Source organism: Sarcophilus harrisii, chromosome 1 (assembly GCF_902635505.1).
Source record: "Sarcophilus harrisii chromosome 1, mSarHar1.11, whole genome shotgun sequence".
NCBI classification, from domain to species: domain Eukaryota; kingdom Metazoa; phylum Chordata; class Mammalia; order Dasyuromorphia; family Dasyuridae; genus Sarcophilus; species Sarcophilus harrisii.
In genome coordinates, this window is record NC_045426.1 from 339,346,104 (window position 1) to 339,365,989 (window position 19,886).

General features: G+C 40.0%; 1 protein-coding gene and 1 long non-coding RNA gene across 2 annotated transcripts; both read right to left on the reverse strand.

Annotated features, from left to right (window-relative positions):
- Window positions 1-254: 254 nt before the first annotated feature.
- On the reverse strand, window positions 255-3,257 carry LOC116420480. Its single transcript, XR_004230819.1, has 2 exons — window positions 2,844-3,257; window positions 255-1,597 (listed from the first exon to the last, which is right to left on the reverse strand). It is a non-coding gene; the product is annotated as an uncharacterized LOC116420480 (long non-coding RNA).
- A 3,597-nt stretch (window positions 3,258-6,854) lies between these two features.
- Window positions 6,855-18,134, reverse strand: MRPL28 (mitochondrial ribosomal protein L28). The gene is made up of 6 exons (XM_031945700.1): window positions 18,040-18,134; window positions 15,365-15,666; window positions 13,552-13,704; window positions 10,659-10,793; window positions 10,013-10,099; window positions 6,855-7,267 (listed from the first exon to the last, which is right to left on the reverse strand). The coding sequence occupies exons 2-6, from the start codon at window positions 15,650-15,652 to the stop codon at window positions 7,169-7,171; spliced, it is 762 nt and encodes a 253-aa protein (XP_031801560.1). The 5' UTR covers window positions 15,653-15,666; window positions 18,040-18,134; the 3' UTR covers window positions 6,855-7,168.
- Window positions 18,135-19,886: the final 1,752 nt, after the last annotated feature.

The window sequence follows — 19,886 nt, forward strand, 5'->3', positions numbered from 1 at the left end:
ACTATGAGACTGGGCAAATCAATTCACCTCTGCCTCACTTTACTCAACTATAAAATGGAGATAATGATAAAATCTACCTTTCCAAGTTGTAAGGATCAAATGAAATAACATTTGTAAGGCACTCTGCAAAGTTTAAAGTGTTATATAAATGATATTTGCTATTATTATTATTATTACATCGGTGTTTGACCTCCCTTTCTAACCCTCCTTTCTCAACTTTCAATGAAGGAAGTGGGGCTAGACAATCACTATGGTTCTTTTGCTCTGACACTATTTATTTCAGCAGTGCAAATCAAGGTACAAAATGTCTGGGAAAAGAAAAAAAAGGGGATTAAAAAAACTAAAAAGTATGTGAATCAATTCAACAAACATTAATGTGCCAATTACACACAAGGCATGTGCTACCCTCTCACTATTTAAGACAAAAAAATGAAACAATCCCTGTTTTTGAAGAGTTTATACTCTGTTGATTCAATCCAGAGCAGAGCTTGGCAGATCATCAGATGAACATTTGATATAAATTGAGAACTCAGAAGGAACAATCTTGAGATTCTCAGGAGATTCTGAGCATAGGATCCAGAGAACAGAAAAAGACATCCATCTGTCCCATTTCAGACTGCAGAATTGCTTTAACTTGACATTGGGTTTGTCTACCTGGATCATAAGCAGAAAAGACCTTCTTTCATACAAGGACTAGGGGAAGAGAGAGAATTTTGAAGAAGCTCTGGAAAGCTGAACGAAGCTGAGTTTTAACCAAAATGTGTTACAATTTGCCCACCTGTATATAGTCTGCATCCTAAAGTGCTACCCTAACCGTAGGCCGTGCTTGAGATGATTAGCAAGGATGTGAAGCTATGGCCCCAAGATGGTCACCTCTGGATCCTGAGATAGTTGTGGTAGGTTGAACCAGCAGGGAACACTGCAGGCATCTGCTTGAGAATGTTCTTTATGATTTTGTCAATCTCTCTACTAAAGCTCCTGAAGGTAAGGATAATCCCACAAAAGTTCTTTAACTCTTCCCACCTGTGGGAGGCTCATGCTTCATGATCCTGATGGTAACGGTGATGTTAGCGACAACAATACTAAACATTTACCTAGAATTTTAAGGTTTACGAAGATACTTTATGCATTATCTCATCTGTGCTTTTCCCCCAAAATCATGAGTTTGGTATTGTCAATGTGGGAAGTGGGAAGAAGCCCTGGATGTAATGTTAGGGAACTTTGATTTTGGTCCCGGCTCTCATCCTGTGTGACCCCAGGCAAATTCTTTAACTTTTCCGATGTTTCCTTGGTTATAAAATAAAGGATTTGGACTAGATAATTACCAAGGGACCTTCACACTCTAAATCCTTTGCTGTCATAATTCTTCATTTACGGATGAGGGTAAAGCATCAGAGAAGTAAGTGATTTGAGTCACACAACCAGCAAGCTAGCAGAGTTGGGTCTCCAGACTCGACAGCCTTTTTCATGTGTTTTACTACTTTTGCCAGGGAGTCTTGTGGTGCTTATTGTGATTGTGGAGACAAGGCGGAAGATCTAAGTTGTTTGTGAATAAGAGTTGGCCCCCTGTGGCTGTCTCCAGATGATACCAATAAACCTGCAGGGAAAGTGAAAAAAATCTGCCAGTCATTCACAGCATGACCCAAGCCCTCCTCAGCTGATTCTTTCCCACTCAATTTACAGAAATAACTGGCTGTTTGGGTGTTTTAGAGACATGATCTCCTTGCATCCAGAACAAGCTTTGCAAAACAGACTTAAACAAGCCATTTGTTCCCCGTGAGCCTTTGTCTACATAGGGTAAAGTCAGAGCCTTTTACCAGGGAAAGAAATCTATTCTCACTTTCTTGATATCTGGGCATCTTTTCAACAAGGAGGGTGGCAGGATAACATCCTACTAGGCTGCTTAGTTGGGGGCCTTTTCTGAAAGGTTTCCTTATATAGACAAAGTGTGGGGTGGTATAGGGCCCTGGAGTTGAGGATCTGAGTTCAGCTGTGACCTCAGACACTAGCTGTGTGATCCTGGGAACTCTAACTGCCTCTTAAAAAATGGAAAGAAGGGTGGGATAGTCAGAAAAACCTGGGTTTGTGCTTTGTTTCTACTATGGGTGACCGTCATTTAACTTTTCAGCAGTCCCAGGCCATTTTCTGAGAAACAAAGCTAAAGATAGCAGTGGTACAGATTACTTTTGCAAAATTAGGGGGAATCTCCACAATGGGAATTCCCTACACCAAGGAAGTCATAGGTCAAAATGAAAAAATGAAAATGTAGGTTTAGTGGGATTGTCACATGGTAGGCTTTAGGTTATTAAAACAAAAGAAAAAACCAACCTGCCAAACTGGAACCACCAGGCTACTGGACTGTATGTCCAAAGATTCGGGTTCAAGCTCAGTACTGCCATTGACTTGCTGTGTAGGTTAATTCACCCTTTTGGGCCTCAGTTCCCTCATCTGTTAACTAGGGATGGTGATAGCTCTTCCACATACTTCTCAGGGTTGGTGTGAGGTTAAAATGGGTGAGATGCTTTAGAAAAAAAGTGCTATATCCATGTTCAACTTATATTGGATTACTTACTATCAGGGGAAAGGGGAGGGAGGGAAGGAGAAAAACATGGAGCACAAGGTTTTGCAAGGGTGAATGTTAACAACTATCTTTGCATGAAAAGATAAAAAATAAAAATTTTGAAAAATTAAAAAGCTATTGTGAAAAAAAAGAAAGTGATATGAAATTATAAGGTAGTTAGGCATGAACTCAAAACCTTATAATTTCACATATTAGGCCTTAAGGAGACCTTAGGCCTCCCTATACCCAGAGGCAGCACACAGTGAGTCCCTGCAGTACCAACCTTAAGTATAGTAGCTATCATCCCCAAGGCGGAGAGAAGATACTGTCTCTGGGCAGTGGGAGACCCACTTCTGACAAACTGTCATTTAGACTTTGAAGTTGGCTTGTTCCAAGTGATTTCTATTGTCATGGAAACAACATCAGCATTCTCCAGTTCTCCTATTATAGGTGAAGCCCGCAGCTGGAGCTCAGCTCAGGAGTCCCATCCTCCCAGCAGGTGAGAAAGACCAACAGAAAGGAGTCAGGAATTAGGGTATGGGAGTGGAGAGCAGCTGATGGGGGGAAATGGAAAAGGGTTCCAAGTGAGAGATAATTGTCTCCATCCTTCTTTACTTTCAAAGGGCCTTGGATTTAGCTTCCTGTTAGCCTGGTCTGGTCTCTATACAGAATTACTCCACAGTCAGTCTCTGGAAGCTTCTAGTCAGGGCTCACCTGAAGGAAAAAACCCATTAGGGTAGACAGAAGCCCAGAGAAGGAGGATTTTTTTTTTTATTATTATATATGTATGTATATATATATATATATATTTATATATATTTATATATATTATATAGGATTGCACAGAACCTTGAATGAAATATTATTTTTGTTCCTCAGGGAAAGGTAAATAGGCCAGGAAATTTGAAGTCAAATAAAAGAGAGGTATACAGAAGACCTGATAATGAAAAGCCACAGATGACATAAAAAACTCGTTTCAGTGGAACTCTGCCCCCAAAACTTGATCTTCCATAGGCAGAAATGAAAGTCCTTGCCTGCCTTAAGGATTCAACATTCCATTGTCTATTATTTCCTGCTCTCCCAAACTATCCTTTTCAAAGACATCCGGTACTTAGGCTTCTTTCCTCCACCCTAACTTGGAATGTTCAAGAGCCTAACTTGGAATGGTCATGCACAGTGTTCTCATAGAACAACTCCAAAGGACTTACCCAGAAGTGGAGAACATCATTAACTTAACGTGGGGCCAAAGGTCAGAATCGGGGAGCCTTTAAGCCCCCGAGCTCAGGCCACCTGTCACCCTGCAAAGCCAAGTGTACACAAAGCACAACATGAAAGCAGCCAGAGGTGGGAGGCCACAGGACCTTTCTAAAGCGCAGGCCCGGGACCAGCTGTGCCCATGAGTAGCTAATTAGGGACCCCTCTTTCTCCTGCCTTTAGGCAAGAGTTAAAGAAGCCACCTGAAGGGGAAAAGCCCCAGACTCACAGAAAGGGATGGAAGTACTTTTAACAAGCTGACAGTTAGAAACAGTAAGAGAGCATGAAAATAACCGTTCATTTTTCTATGATGCTGTGGAGAGCTTTCTTTACAATATCCCAATGTAGTAGTTGAAGTGCCATGATCCCCATTTTAGAGATAAACTGAGGCTGGAATTATGTGATGTGTTCAAGTTAATATACCTATGTGGCAACTTGTGGAGTTCGGTACTCTCCACCACACTACACTGCCTCTCCTAAATCTCTTTCCCAGCTTAGACCATTTCCAAATGAAATTAAGCTGTCTTTTATGTATGTATCTGTTACAGAATATCAAAATTTGGGGAACCACATTCCTGGTCCCAGCTGACTAAATTTTGGGGCAGAAGGTGCTTTGATAGAAAAGGTACTAAGTAAATGTGAGTTGGTATTATCATTAACATTAACTGAATTTCCAATTCAGCTCAAAGGCAATGACTAAAGCTAAATAAATATCAAAGTCAAATGAAATCCCATGGCACTAATCTCCGTATTAGAGCTGTGAACAGTAGACACTACTGCACTGGAGACTCCATTGGGAGATCAAGGTTGCTGTTTGTAGCTTGTCACTGATTTTTGTGTACTCTCTGATGTCATCTTCTGGATAACATCTTTAGGCCTCTGCTCACAGGTCCATTCAGATAATGGGGACAAGGGCAAGACCCCATAGATGACCTGCAGATCTGTGAGAGTGAATTTGGTAATGCCTTCAGGTAGTGTTTTGTGGATCAGCAGAGAAGTTATAAAACATCCAACACAAATACAAAAGGTAAAGAGTGAACCCCGAAATGCCAAAATCTCACAGAACCTGGCTACACTCACCCAGCACTGACTCCGTGCAGCTGCTGCCGCTTTTAGAGGAAGCTTGGAAACCCCCCCTTGCCTTAAAAACAGATCTCAACTTAAAAAAAAAAAAAAAAAAAAAAAAAAAAAAAGCAAAAAGAAGAAAGAGAACAGATTTCAAACCTTGAGGAGACTAAAAGCAGATTGTCTCCAAATGAAGCCCTAAAAAGTGATATAAACTGATCCCCATCACACAAGACTCTCCTAGAATAAATTAAAAGGATCTTAAAAGAGAGTTAGAAGAAAAATGAGGAAAGGAAATGAAAACTTTGCAAGAGGTTTGGAACACAAGAGACTTAGTGAAATGGAAAAAGCATATAATTCATTAAAATATAGATTTGACAAAATCGAAAAAAAAAAACCTCTCAAAAAACAGAACTTCTAAAACAGAAAAAGAAAATAACTCCTTAAAAAAACAGAATTTGTGAAATGGAAAAAGAAAACTCCTTAAAAAACAATTTGTGAAATGGAAAAAAAATTCCATAGAACAAAACAATGCATTTAAAAATTCAGCTGAACAAATACAAAAAGTAAAAAATGTAAATGAAGAAAATAATTCACTAAAAATCAGAACTGAATAAATGGAAATGAATAACTCAATAAGACAAGAAGAATCAGTCAAGCAAAACAAAAAAAAGAATAGAAAAACTGTAAAATACCTAATTGGGAAAACAACTGACCTAGAAAATAGATCTAGGAGAGACAACCTAAGGATTATTGGACGCCCTGAAAACTGTGATGAAAAAAAGAGCCTATATACTATTTTTCAGGAAATCATCAAAGAGAAGTGCCCCAATATTTTAGAATCAGAAGGTAAAATATCCATTGAAAGAATTCACCAAACACCTCCTAAAAAAGACCCCCAAATTAAAATTCCAATTAATATTGTGGCTAAATTTAAGTACTATCGGACCAAGGAAAAAATATTACAAGCAGCCAGAAAAAAACAATTCAAATACCGAAGAGCCACAATAAGGATTACCCAGGACCTAGCAGCTTCCACCTTAAAGGATGGAAGGACCTGGAATCTGATATTCCGAAAGGCCTTTGCCTTTGGAACTTGGAATGCAGCCAAGAATAAATTACCTAGTTAAACTGAGCATTTTTTTTTTTCAGGGAAGAAGAGGGGCATTCAATAAAACAGGTGAATTCCATTTATTTCTGATGAAAAAACCAGAGCTAAACAATAAATTTGACCTCCAACTATAGAACTCAAGAGAAGCATAAAAAGGTAAAAAGAAAAGAACTCTTGAGAACTGTATTTCTGTTATGGGTATACATAGAGAGTGCATGTATAATTTGATTTTACTGTTATAAAAAAGAAACTAGAAGTGGAAAGGGGATTGTACGGGAAAAAGGGAAAAATGAAGGTAAAATGAGTGAAATTACCTCTCAGGAAGAAGCAAAGAAAATTTATTATAATTGAGGGAAAAAAGGGAGAGGGATGAATGTTATATGAATCAGATTGTAGTGTATATAGCACTGGCCTTTAACACGACAAGATGTTGACACAGGCTTCAGGGAGATATGTCCTTGGAGACAATGAAAAACCTTGGGTGAAGGGTCCCTCATTCCATCCAAACCACCTCATCCTGTATATGAGGAATTGAGGCCCAAGGCTAAATTTTAAAACCAGATTCTTTGATTCCAATTCCAGTCCTTTTCCCACCGTATATGCTTTTGTCAAACTGAAGATTCTGTAGTTTCCAGAGTTTTAGAATTTTGAGAACAAAAAAGAATGTTAGAAGTCATCAAATTAACCACTCTATGTAATAGAAATATTTCTAAAGAGTTCACAGTATCAATCTCACATCAAGAGAATACAGGATAAGTGACAAGTTCTGGAATGACTCTACTACACAAGGCACACCCTGGCTTCTAATCCCTGGCAGAACTCTGGCATGTGTGGATGGCTAAAGAGACACATTGCGACCAGTAACTGAATCACTGGATGGGTTGTTTATTGTTCCTTTGAACAACTGCATCTCAGAAAAATAAAGATATCGAGTTCAAGGTATCAGCAGGAGCTCAGGGTATGCTGTGATTTGGAGCTGTTCTGTCACTCTGCTTACTGCCAGAAGCAAGCCAGGAGCTTTGCAGGGTGCTCAGCAGGGGGGATGCAGAAAGTCTTCATATATTCTGCTTCTCAATCCCTGTGAAATATGCAGCAGTGGGTCTGGACTGAATATGATGGGGAGGAAGAAGAAGAGTAAGGGGACTCAAACAGTCTGGTCTCTAAGAAGTTCCTGCCCACTAGGCTTTCCTTTGCATCACAGCTGGTTGTGAGAGTGTCTGGTCTTGCAGCTGTTGAATAAGTTCCTCCACGTATACTTTGAACAGAGGGACAGGGTCCTGAAAAGGAAAGAAACAATGGATGAAGGTTCTGCAGAGCAGCTGGCACAAAAAGAGTAGACTAAGTGTAGTAGAAGTACAAGGGATCAGAAACATACTAGTGAATGATGTTTCCCCTTTCCAGCCTTGACTGCTACAATTTCTCCTGCTGAGAATGTGACTGTGTCACCCTCCCCCACCACCAAAATTTATCAGTAGCTATATTCCCCCCAAACATCCCCCAATAGTGATACTTCCCTTTGTTCAAGGATCCTCTAGATTAACTTCTAGAGTCTGGAATCCTGTGGATGCTTTGGTGACTTAAGGTAGCTGAGGTGAACAAAGACCAGGATCCTGAGTTGGGCAGCAGTCTTGCCCAGGTGTAGTGGTTCAGCAAATTAAATAAGAGCTGGAAAACCCAGGCACTCAATACCCTGCTACCAGCTATCTATTTGGAACTAAATTCACCACCTCTCCAGATTTGTAAGGCAGAGATGGGAATTTGGTGCCCCCCATAAACATCCCACCCATTCTTCAAGGACCTCCTCCTCCTTGAATCTCCGCTTTATAAATGATATTTCCATCATCTCATTTCCTAAGCACGTGGTCCTCTTCATATATTTATCATGTTCTAATTTGTGTTACATTTATTACTAACATTCCACAAATGTTTAATATTTGCTATGTGCCAGGAGCTTTAGCAGGCATTGATAGAGAAACATTAATAAAATAATTCCTGACTTCAAGAAGTTTCCATTCGTTGAGGAGAGGCCACATGAACACAGGCAGGCAATTATAAAACACATACAAAGTTAATTTTGGGACTGTCTTCTTGTAGGAGTCAAGTCTCTGCAAGGAGAAGGTGAAGAAGGAATACATTTCAGGCCTGAGGTGAGGAGGAGTGCAGCTTGTACAAAGGCACATATGCAGAGATGAGATGCTGTGAAGATACTAAGAAGCCTGGTTTGGGTGGAACAGGCTGCGGATTAAAGAGTAACATTCAATAAACCTAAAAAGGGAGGTGGGAAAGACTGTGAAGGACTATAAATGGCAAAGAATAGCTCTATGCTTTATCCCAGACAAAACAAGAAGTTGCCGGAACTTTTTGCAAAGGGAAACAACAGGGACAGATGCGTTTTAGGAATATAGTTTGGTGGCCTGGAAGGGGGAAGAGGCCTAAGGCAGGGAGGCCGATTAGAAGCTCTTGTCATAGTCCAGTGGAGAGAGACCAAAGACTTGGATGAGGTGGTGGCTACACAAGTAGAAAAAAGGGGGTGGTCTCAAGATAATTTACTCAGTGTGGGAAATGGAGAGGGAGGAATTGATGCTGACTTCTATGGTACAGGCCTGCCTAGGTGAGTGGGAGGCTAACAGTGATCAAAATCAGGAAGACGAGAGTTTGGGGGAGAAGAGAAGATGAGGTCTGGTTTAGATCTGCTGAATTTAAGATACCTCCTGGATACGCAGCTGGAAATATCCAAGAGGCAATTGGTGACATAGGCCTGGAGCTCAGTCTTTGTATAGGTTTTATTCCAGCTAGATGTAAGCCCTTTGAGGGCCAGGATCTTGACTTATTTATCCCTTTCTCTCCCTCAAGTCACTGGATGACTGGACACAGCTCTGAGGAACATCTCATTCAGCTTTGGCATCCTCACTTATAAAATTACACTCCCTACCCCAAAAAGTCATAAACAAAGCAAGTGCATGGGATACAAGTTGGTATTATTTATTATCATCCTTCAAAACCTAGCTTGAGTGCTGGTTGACTCAACATGTATTCAAATTCGTTATTAAATTAAATGTCTACTATGTGCAAGCCCCTGTGCTAGATTATTCCACAAAGCCTTCCTTGACCCCTCCAACAGGAAGTGATCCATGCCTCTTTGACTCCCCTAGGTTACTCAGATCTCTCCAATGATTAATCACTTTGTAACTTTTATCATAGTCATTTATGCACATCCAATGCCTCTTACTCAACTACAATTTTTTTTGAGGAACCTACCTTTTAGCTTAGTATTTCCTCCACCATCTAATACATGGCAGTATACATAGAAAATCTTTAAGTACTTTGATGTTCAAATCATATGTGAATTAGGTCCCAGCTTCTTAAACTGGTTCAAGACCCCATTTGGAGTCTTGCAACTGAATGTTTTGATTTCTATACCTACTTTATATACCTATATATTTGGGGTCATATAAAATTTTCTTGGGTGAAAAGGGCTCACAAATGGAAAAAGTTTAAGAAACCCTGATTTAAGTGTCTTAGAGATAGTTGCTCTATACGCTATTTCTGTAACACTATCTGTTACTATAATGTACATTTTGTATAGTTTGACCTTTTTGCTTATATTAAGTAAATATGGTAAACTGATATGAGTGGACTGAAGGTAAGAAGGGTGGTCATAACACTGGGATAAAGATAATGGAGAGGTGCAACACTGGGTCAGAGGATATAGCAAAGTCAAGAGTTGACAAACTCAAGAGTTGACAAAAGCCATAGAGAAAGCAGAAAGGCTCCAGAACAGGAATTGGGAGTTGGTCTCTTCCTATCTTTTGCCAGGTTTCTTCACAGCTTCACTTATCTTGTGCCATCACTCCTACCCATAAGCTTGAGCTGATGTTGCCTGCTGTTGTTGTAAGAGTCTCTACTCTCTCACAAATCAGCTCTCTAATACCAAATGTAAACAGCCTGAAACACCAGCTCAGTCATCAAAACAACAGTGGATGCTGCTCTTGCCTTTGAAAGACCCTGTTCTTGATACTCACTTTTTGTTCCAGGAGCCTCTGTTTTTCCACTGCTTCCTCTAATGTCAGTCCAACCCATTCAGCCTCTTCTTCTGGGATCACAAACTCCTATGACATAAAAGAAAATAGGGACAATGACCTAAAATCCTGTGAGGTAGAATGGTAATAACAACAATGATAATTAACATTTAAACAGCATTGTAAGGTTTGCAAAGTGCTTTAAAAACACAGCTGAAAAAACACTGGATTAGGAGAAGACAACTTCAGTTGGCCTATCGATCTATCCGAGTTACCTTAGGTAAGCCACTTCCTTTCTCTAAATCTCATTTTTCTAATTTGTATAAAGGAGATAAAAACAGCCATACTACCTACCTCATAGCCTATCATGAGGCAAGCATTTTATATTAACTGCCTGGCACAAAGCAAGTGCTTAATTAAAATTGTTGGAGTGAATGTATCTTTGATTATTCTATATTCTGTATAATTATTAAGTTTACTGGAGCAGCCAGTTATGCCAGACGTTCTTAGAAGAGGGAACACCCATTTGAACAGGAGTGAAGGAGGCCTCAGGTATATAATCCAGGCCTTGGGGCTAGATGATCTATGTCTGAGTTAACTCAAATGGAGATGCAGAATTTAGCCAGAAAAAATCAGTATAGCTGCTTACCTTGTACTTGTTATAAATAGCTTCTCTTTTTTCTGGATCGTCTGGGTGTAGCTGAGGGTCCTTCCGGGCAAGACGCAATAGCATTCCTCGTTTCAAATCCATCCCAAATTTGGAGCACAGATCCTCCTTTGGAGTCTGGAAGTAAAGTCATAGACATCCTATATTGATCATGTAAGTAAATTTGATTTTTCAATAATCTTCAGGAATGCAAATGAAACTCATCATCATAGTCTTTAATAGATACCTATTTCTGTCGGGAACAGAGTTGGGCCATATCCAGACCTAGTTTAGCCTTCCCACTCTCTAATGTGGATGGTCAAGGTCTCTTATAGACTAGATGTAGGCCCATTTTACTTTTCCATGGGAGAAAAAAATAGGTAAAAATGTTAGTGCTAGCTTCTAAAGAGATTGAACAAATAGTTCTTGCTCTAGTCCAGGGTTCCTTAAACTTTTAGGTTAATCAAAGAGCTTTTCAGAATACCTATTCACATTTCCTCTCTTTCACTTTATATATCTTATATAAAGTTTGCCTGAGTAAATCAGAATTATTTTGATTAAAAAAATATGTAAATATGTAAAAAAATGTTAAACTTTTAGAGTACATTTTCACATCAATAATGAAAAAAAATTTTTTTTTTGCTTTTTATTTTCAAAATAATACATGCACAGATAGTTTTCAACATTCACCCTTGCAAAATCTTGTGTTCCCAATTTTTTTTCTCTCTCCCTTTCTCCCAACCCCTCCCTTAAATAGCATGGGAAAAAAAATTTTTTTTTTAATTTAAAATATTTTTTTCCAATTATAGGTAAACACAATTTTTAACATTTAAAGTTTTTTGATTTCCCAAATCTCTCCTTCCTTCTCTCTGATATCCCCTCATTAAGAAGGCAAGCAATTTGATATGGATAATATATGTGTAGTCATGCAAAACATAGGAAAATATCTTTAAATAAACTAATCATTCTATGGATTGGCTTTCACCCTAGATTAATCATTGAACCACTCAATGAGCTCTGGACCATATTCAAAAAGACAGAGAATTTCAGAGTGACCTTGATGATCATCTAGTTCAACCCATCAGGAACTCTTTCTACTATATTTTGAAATCTGAACACACATTGTGATCTACACCCAATTCTAGCTGAGTTGAAGCCCTCTAATAATAGAAAAGCCCCACTACCCAATACAGGTCTGGTCCAATCTTTCCTTTTGGATTATGTGAATTGTTTGGAAGTTCTCCCTTGCATCAGACTGCAATTTGACTCACTACAACAATGTCTTAGTCCTATCCTCTGAGGCAAAGCAGAATAAGTTTAATGCATTTTTTTTTTTTTGGCGGGGGGTAGTTCTGAACCTGTGATTTCATTGGTGTAAGAAGCTCCCCGTAAGAAAACCCTCTATCAATGAATAACAGAAACCATTTTGTAATGTACAGAGAGTTGTCAGACAATTTCAAAGATTTGCCAATAGTCACACAGAGGCTGGACCTGAACCCAATTTGTCCGGACTCCAAGGCCAGCTCTCCATGCATCCTGCCAAGGGGCACAATAACAGAACCCATTTTCCATATGACTGTCCAAAGTATTAGAAGCTCTTCAGACACAGAGCTTAAATATTGGAAGGGAATTCTCATGAGTCATTTTTTCCATATGTGGTCTCCATCTCCCATCAAATCTTCTCTTTTCCAAGCTAAACATAGTTGGGTTTTTTTTTTTTTTTTTAAATAATAGCTTTTTTCAAAATACATGCAAAGATAGTTTTCAACATCTACCCTTGGAAAACCTTGTGTTCCAAATTATTCTGCCTTCCTCCCCATCTACCCCATTCCCATTCCCTAAACAGCAAGTAATCTAAATTAGGTTAAACATGTGCAATTCTTCTAAACATATTTCCACATATATCATGCTGTGCAAAAAAAAAAAATCTAATCAAAAGGGAAAAAAAGTGAGAAAGAAAAAACAAGCAGCAAACAACCAACAATAGTGAAAATACTATGTATTCATAGTTTATATATTGTGAGTATATATATTCATAACAGTTCTTTCCATTGGTCCTCATGTTACATAGCTTTCAATTCTCTCTTCATCAAAGATATGGCCGAGATTGTCAAGCTTGTCACATTCTTAAAATGTGAATTGATATAGTATATAAATGTTATGGAATATTATTGTTCTATAAAAAACAATTAGCAGGATGATTTCAGAAAAGACCTGGAGAGATTTGCATGAAGTGATGCTAAGTGAAGTCAGTAGAACCAAGAGAACATTATACACAGAAACAATAAGATTATATCATTTTCAATTTTGACGGAGGTGGCTCTTTTCAATATTTGTGATGAAGAGAACCATCTGCATCCAGAGAGAGGACTGTGGAGATTGAATGTGGATTACAACATACTATTTTCACCTTTTATTGTTGTTGTTTGCTTGCTTTTTGTTTTCTTTCTCATTTTTTCTCCTTTTTGATCTGATTTTCCTTGTGCAGTATGATAACTGTGGAAATATGTATAGAAAAATTTTACATGTTTAACATATACTGAATTACTTGCTATTTAAGGGAGGGAGAAAAAATTTGGAACACAAGGTTTTACAAGGGTGAATGCTGAAAACTATCTGTGCATGTATTTTGAAAATAAAAAGCTATTTTATACTGATTTTTTAAAAAAAGTGACCTGAACATTATGTAACACAGGGTGGACATCAAGATTCCCATTCCTTCCTAAATCTTAAATTCCTAGTTTAATGTCAAGCAATAGCTGTAACTACCAATCTAACTTCAGAATAAACCTAGGCAGAATAAAATTATCCTGTTCCTAGTTTTTGATCTTGCCTCCAAATCAAAAACTTGGTTCTTCTTTTCTTTTTCCCCCTCTCCATAGGCCTAGGGTTTCACCTTGAGGATATAGAAATCAAATCCATAGGCTTCATCAATTAGGTCGAGAGTTCTCATGGTAACCATTGCTTTGAATTTCTTGTCCAAGATTTCACTGTAAAGCTCTCGTTCATAAAGATGGGGTTTCCAAGTCTTTTTCACACGTCTTGAGAGCTAAAAGCAGAAAAAAGTTTCTAAGAGTATGCAAGCTGTTCCCACATAATCATCAACGCTCTTCCTAAGAAGGAACATCTCCCTTCACAACCATCAATACACACACAGACTTGCTATTTTTCCTTCTTTTCTTTCTTCAAAAGAGGTGCCCATTTGCATTCTCTCACCCCACCTAACTCAAAGTTTACTGTTTCCTCTCTTCTGTCTCCTCAAGTGTAGTTTTGTCATCTGACCTGTTTTAAAGGGAAAGCCTTAATTGGCCACCAAGTACAAAACCTCTGTAGGTTCATTAGAGGCTAGGATCCTGGGATCTGAGAAGCCTGTTTGAAAGAAGTTGGATATCTAGTCTATCTATTGAATATGTAGAAAAAAATGTAGAGGGACAAATTTTTTTTAAAGTTACTTTCCAAGTTATACTATATTAAAATGGGGCCTATTTTAATGTACTCATGTTGTCAGCTCACCCGGCTGTCACCTTTCTACTCTACATCCCCCTATGATATGGTGTCCATCTACCTGGCTCAGCTCTTGCCATTTTCATCCCCATTCATATCTTGAACTACTAGTTAGCTCGGCCTCACAGTTAGTCCCACTTTGACTGCAGGAGTAGATATCCTTCTCCCAACAGTAATGACCTCCAAAAAGTTCCACCTTGCTAGACACATATTAAACCCAGTATCATGGTTTACTGGTATTCACATTCCAAGTAACTAAGCATGTGCAAAGACTGGGAGACTAAAACCCATGTGATACCAAAGGGCTAAGTTTAAGCAAAAAAGTGCCAAAGAACACAAGGAAGGTCAGAGGCCATTTAAATGACCAATGGGAGGGGATCAAAAAAGACATTCCTCTACATCACCTTATTATTGGCTCAGCAACAGCTAAAAGTGCAAAGAGCTGCTTGGCAGAACAGGGAAAAGGAAGGGAAGACTTAACTCTTGTCTCTCCAACCCCTCCTAATATCCAAGGACCTGTCACTACCAGAGGGAGAGAGAAAGGCCACTTTCCCATCATGCAAACAATGATGCTGCCACAGAAGGAGCACTTGTAGAATCAAAAAACCAGAGTCCAAGTTCTCATTCCAACAATAATCTAACATTAACAAAGAAAGCAATTTTCCTTTTCAGAATGTTTTTTCTTATCTGTAACTGGGGACAATTCTATTTGTACCACCAACCTCTAATCTAATTCAACAAGTATTTTTTTAAATCCCTATTCTCTGCAAGGCATCTTATTAGGTACTGGGGATACAAATACAAAAATGAAAAATTTCACACGATCATACAAGGTTAGGAAAATACTTTGTGGATCCCCATATATGAACATGAACTTACTAATAGCAATGTCTTTTTTAAAAATTAAAAAAAATCTTACTTAGAATGTCACTAAAACCCCTACAAATTTTTTATTTTTGTACAGTTACAGTGGCATTCAGTTAGCAGAACAATTTTCTCTTTTAAATTAAGAGAACTGAAGATAACTTTGAGTTACATCTCTTTAAAATGATTGGAGTTGTGGCAAGTTTTCAAGAAACTCGAGAAAAGCAGACCAGATTTTCTACTTTCTTCTGGGACCACACTATACCTCCCTCACCAACCATACATCCTTCTTCCAGCACACACACACACACACACACACACACACACACACACACACATACCTTATCATTGTTGGCATATCTATAACCACTGATCCAACCCTCACCGCCCCAGAGTCCCTTCTGGGATTCAGGGGGAAAGTAGAGTGGGATGGGAACATCCTGAACGAGCTCACGTTGTCCATTCTTTGGATTTATTTTGTACTTGACCCCATGAGGTTTATAATGAACTGCGGTGGGTGTCCCTTCATTCTGCAGTGACTTGAGGTAGTGCTCAGGAAGACGAGAGTAAATACCCTGTTTCAGCTTCAAGGTATTCCAGAGTTTAACAGGGTACTTGTACAGCGGCATTAGGGGAAGAGTTACTGTGAAAGAAAAATGCCCTAAATTATTTCTAGTACCATCATTCACATTAGTAATTAAAACACCATAGGATTTAGAGCTAGAAAGAATTTCCAAGGGTTCTCAACCTAAGGTTTATAGATCCCCAAGAGGTTTGGGGACAAAGTTCAGGGAGTCTATGGCCCTGGATGTGGGGAAAAAAAATATTTATTTTCATTAACATCTAACTGAAATTTAGCATTTCCATCAATTATAAATTTGAAAATGCCCTGATTCAATGCATCTTTTCTTTTACAGCTGAAGAAAGTGAGATCCAAAGATAATAAAATGACTTTCTCAGTCACATGAATAACAAGAATAGGGCTGGCTTTTATTAACTCAGGATTAACCCAGCCTTCTACAATCTGGTCCCTACAGAGCTCACTGCAAATCTGGGCAGATCACACTCACTTTCAGGTCCAATTTCTCAGTCTTTTTGCTTTCTCCCTTGCAAAGTGAAGGAGTTAAATAAAGCAGGTGACTGTTAAGGTCCTTTTCAATGCTGACATTCTATAATTTTATGTTTTAAGGTTCCTTTCCGGTTCTGCTATTTTATAATATAACTTTACTACAGATAACTAACTTACAATGATACTATTCTAAACTGGGCTATGCTCTGCCCCAGGAAAAGGCCTTGAGCTTTATTTAACAGGTGACATTCTCCCTTATTTATCCAGTGAAGGCAATCATGCAATTCACATAACCATTCACTTTTCCCACTAAAAAATGGGAACATTGCCTCCTATACCTCTCATTGCGCTGTACTGGAAAAACAACAAACATTAAAAAAATAAAAGAACATTTTACTGTTGGGGGCGGAGGCTTTTACTTATTTATTTTTCTTATGGGATGGAGGGAAGTAAAATACTGGTCAAGTGAACAAGTATAATCCAATACCACCAAGGCCATGCTACCAAAGTATCATAGCTAGGAAGTGGTGAGCTAGAAAGAACACCGAGAGCTCAGCTGGTAGAGCAAAGAATCATAGTTTGTGTCTGTAGGAAACCTGGAACTTGTAGTTTAATTCTGTCTTAAAGAGAATGTTGGTTTTAGCCCAGAGAAGACTTAGGAGGGATGTGATAGCCGTTTTTGCAGCTGTGAGATAAGAGGGAGAAGCAGAAGGAGTGAGCGTGTGTATTGGAGGTGGGAGAGGAGATGGAGCTTTCAGGTAGATTTTGACCCAATATCAGAAAGAACTTCATAACAGTCATAGCTGTGTTTAACAATGGAGTGCCTTGTGAGCTGGGCTTGGCATTAGGAAGATCTGAGTTTATATTCTCCTGTTTCAGTACTTTCTACCTGAGTGACTGGGACAAATACACTTTGGGCCCGAGTTCCCTTCTATGTAAAATGAAGGTTTGGACTGGACAGGGTTAAAGGATCCTTCTAATTCTATAGCTACGGTTCTATAAAGTCATTGAGAGTCACTGGGTCCGTGACTGGGCTGCAAAGGAGCTGAAGTTCTCAGTGCTAACAGAGCTCCGGGAAACAGCAGGGACCTAGGGAGCGATCTAGCAGAAGCGTAATAGAGGAGAAAGCACAGTATCAGTGGGACGGGGACTACATCTGGGCCCAGTTATCCTAATCAAAGTCATCTCCTCTCTCTGGCTTCCTTACCTATCCTAACATTTTCTAACTCAAGTACTGAACCACTTGCAAGCGTTCCTAAAAGAGGGCCATTCAATTTGTACCGAAAATCAAGTGACAGAAAACAGGGCGCTGCTGGACGTTGCTGATCTTTGGGGGGTTCTCTGTGATGGGGGGGGGTGTCAGAATCTGCCTCTGGCTGGCTCCGGGGAGAGCAGGACCAGGGATCCCTCCTTCAGTTGACAGCCATCCCGTCCCTGCCAAGTCTTTTCTCCACGTTAAGCGCCCCAGTGCCCTTCCCATGGCTGGTGCTCCCCCCCCACGGCTGGTGCTCCCTCCCCACGACTGGTGCTCCCCCGACTGGTGCTCCCCCGCCACGGCTGGTGCTCCCCCGCCACGGCTGGTGCTCCCTCCTGGGTATGGCCTCGAGGGCCTTTCTCAAGCAGGGATCTCATCCCGAACGCCCGCAGAACTCTTAGAACTATTAGAGTCTTCCCAGGCCATTGAGCGCAACCTGTACCTGAAAAACGGGCCCCCTCTACAACATCCTACGTTTAAAGGTTTCTAACGATGGGAGGGTCATTACTCGTAGACGCACAGGGAGAGGTTCGAGTCCCCAGAACTCTACTTAGCCCCCTCCCCGAGGACTCCCGGCTTTTTCAGTCCATGGCTGTCCTCCCCTCGGCTCAGAAGCGAGGAAGCAACACCCAGGACGCTACCCCCCCTACACCCCCCCCCCACGCTGACTCCCCCTAACACGCCAAACTCACAAGCAGCGGCGAGGCGAAGGAAGCGGAAGTCGAAGCCGGGCGTCCCCTCCTTCTTCGCTCTGACAGGCTGGAGAATCTGTCCATCTCCGCCTTGGCCCCGCCCCACCGGGGATCGCGGGAATGCTTCCATAAAGAGGGCGGAGCGCAAAAAAGGAGGTGGGGCGGTCGCTTTCAGAGGTGGGCGCAGACGCAAGCTCTCTGGCTCAGAGGCAGAGCCCCCGCCCCCTCACCTTCCTCGCCTCCAGGGCTTTGGTTCTGCTTCAGCTGTCTTCCCCGGAGCAGCAATTCCCTCCTCTGGGGGCGAATGGATGCCGGCGCTAGGCACTACTCTCCGTTCTCCAGTGAGATTCAGCGGGTCTTACCTGCCTCTTTATTAAAAATAAATACAGGCCTGTATCCCAAGGAAATCTTAGAGGACCGAAAAGGACCCACTTGTGCAAAAATGGTTTTTTTTTTTTTTTTATTTAATAGCCTTTTATTTACAGGACATATGCATGGGTAACTTTACAGCATTAACAATTGCCAAACCTCTTGTTCCAATTTTTCACCTCTTACCCCCCACCCCCTCCCTAAATGGCAGGATGACCAGTAGATGTTAAATACATTAAAATATAAATTAGATACACAATAAGTATACATGACCAAAACGTTATTTTGCTGTACAAAAAGAATCAGACTCTGAATTATTGTACAATTAGCTTGTGAAGGAAATCAAAGATGCAGGTGTGCATAAATATAGGGATTAGGGAATTCAATGTAATGGTTTTAGTCATCTCCAGAGTTTTTTCTGGGCATAAGCTAGCTCAGTTCATTACTGCTCCTTTGGAAATGATTTGGTTGATCTGACTTGCTGAGGATGGCCTGATCCATCAGAACTGGTCATCATCTAGTATTGTTGTTGAAGTATATAATGATCTCCCGGTCCTGCTCATTTCACTCAGCATCAGTTCGTGTAAGTCTCTCCAGGCCTTTCTGAAATCATCCTGTTGGTCATTTCTTACAGAACAGTAATATTCCATAATTTTCATATACCACAATTTATTCAGCCATTCTCCAATTGATGGACATCCATTCAGTTTCCAGTTTCTAGCCACTACAAAAAGGGCTGCCACAAACATTCGGTGCAAAAATGTTTGTGACAGCAATTTTGTATGTTCCAGCAAAGCACTGGAAACTGAGGGGATGCCCATCGGTTGGGGAATGGCCGAAGAAGTTATAGTGTAAGAAGATAATGGATCATCATCCTATAAAAATAATGAACAAGCTGATTTTAGAAAGGCCTGGAAAGACTTAACGTAAACTGATGCAGAACGAACCAAGCAGAACCAGAAATACATTGCACAGTAACAGCAAGACTATGAGATGATCAACAAGGCTTGGTTCTTCTCAGTGGTTTGGTGCTCCAAAGCAATCTCAATAGAGTTGGGACAGTAAATGCCCTCTGCATCCAGAAATAGAACTAGGGAGACTGAATGTAAATCAACACATGCTTTGTTCACTTTTTTTTTTTTCCTAATCTCTCCCATGGTTTTTCCCTTTTGCTCTAAGTTTTCTTCCCAATATGATTCATAAAGTAATGTGAATTAAAAAAAATAAATTTACTAGGGAAAAAAAAAAAGTTACAGGCTTGATCTGGTCCAGCCACCTGAGATAATTCATATTGTTGTGTGTCTGAAGTCACCAGTCTCCTCCTTATTCCCAAATCCAATGACTTCTCAATTTTTCAATCCAACTTGACCTGTGTAGTTATCATATGACAATGCTGACCACCTGACTCCCCTTAATGGGTACTCTCCTTCAATGGTTTTCAGATACTCCATATATTCTGCTGGTTCTGCTATTTCTCC

What these genes read in the sequence shown, in the direction of transcription:
- MRPL28 (XM_031945700.1), bottom strand. Translation starts at nt 15,652, where the DNA reads ATGCCGCTGTACAAGTACCCTGTTAAACTCTGGAATACCTTGAAGCTG. An exon ending in TTGATTTCTATATCCTCAAG is followed by an intron (nt 10,794 to 13,551) that starts GTGAAACCCTAG and finishes CTTTACTTCCAG; the next exon opens with ACTCCAAAGGAGGATCTGTG. An exon ending in AGAGGCTCCTGGAACAAAAA is followed by an intron (nt 7,268 to 10,012) that starts GTGAGTATCAAG and finishes TTTCCTTTTCAG; the next exon opens with GACCCTGTCCCTCTGTTCAA.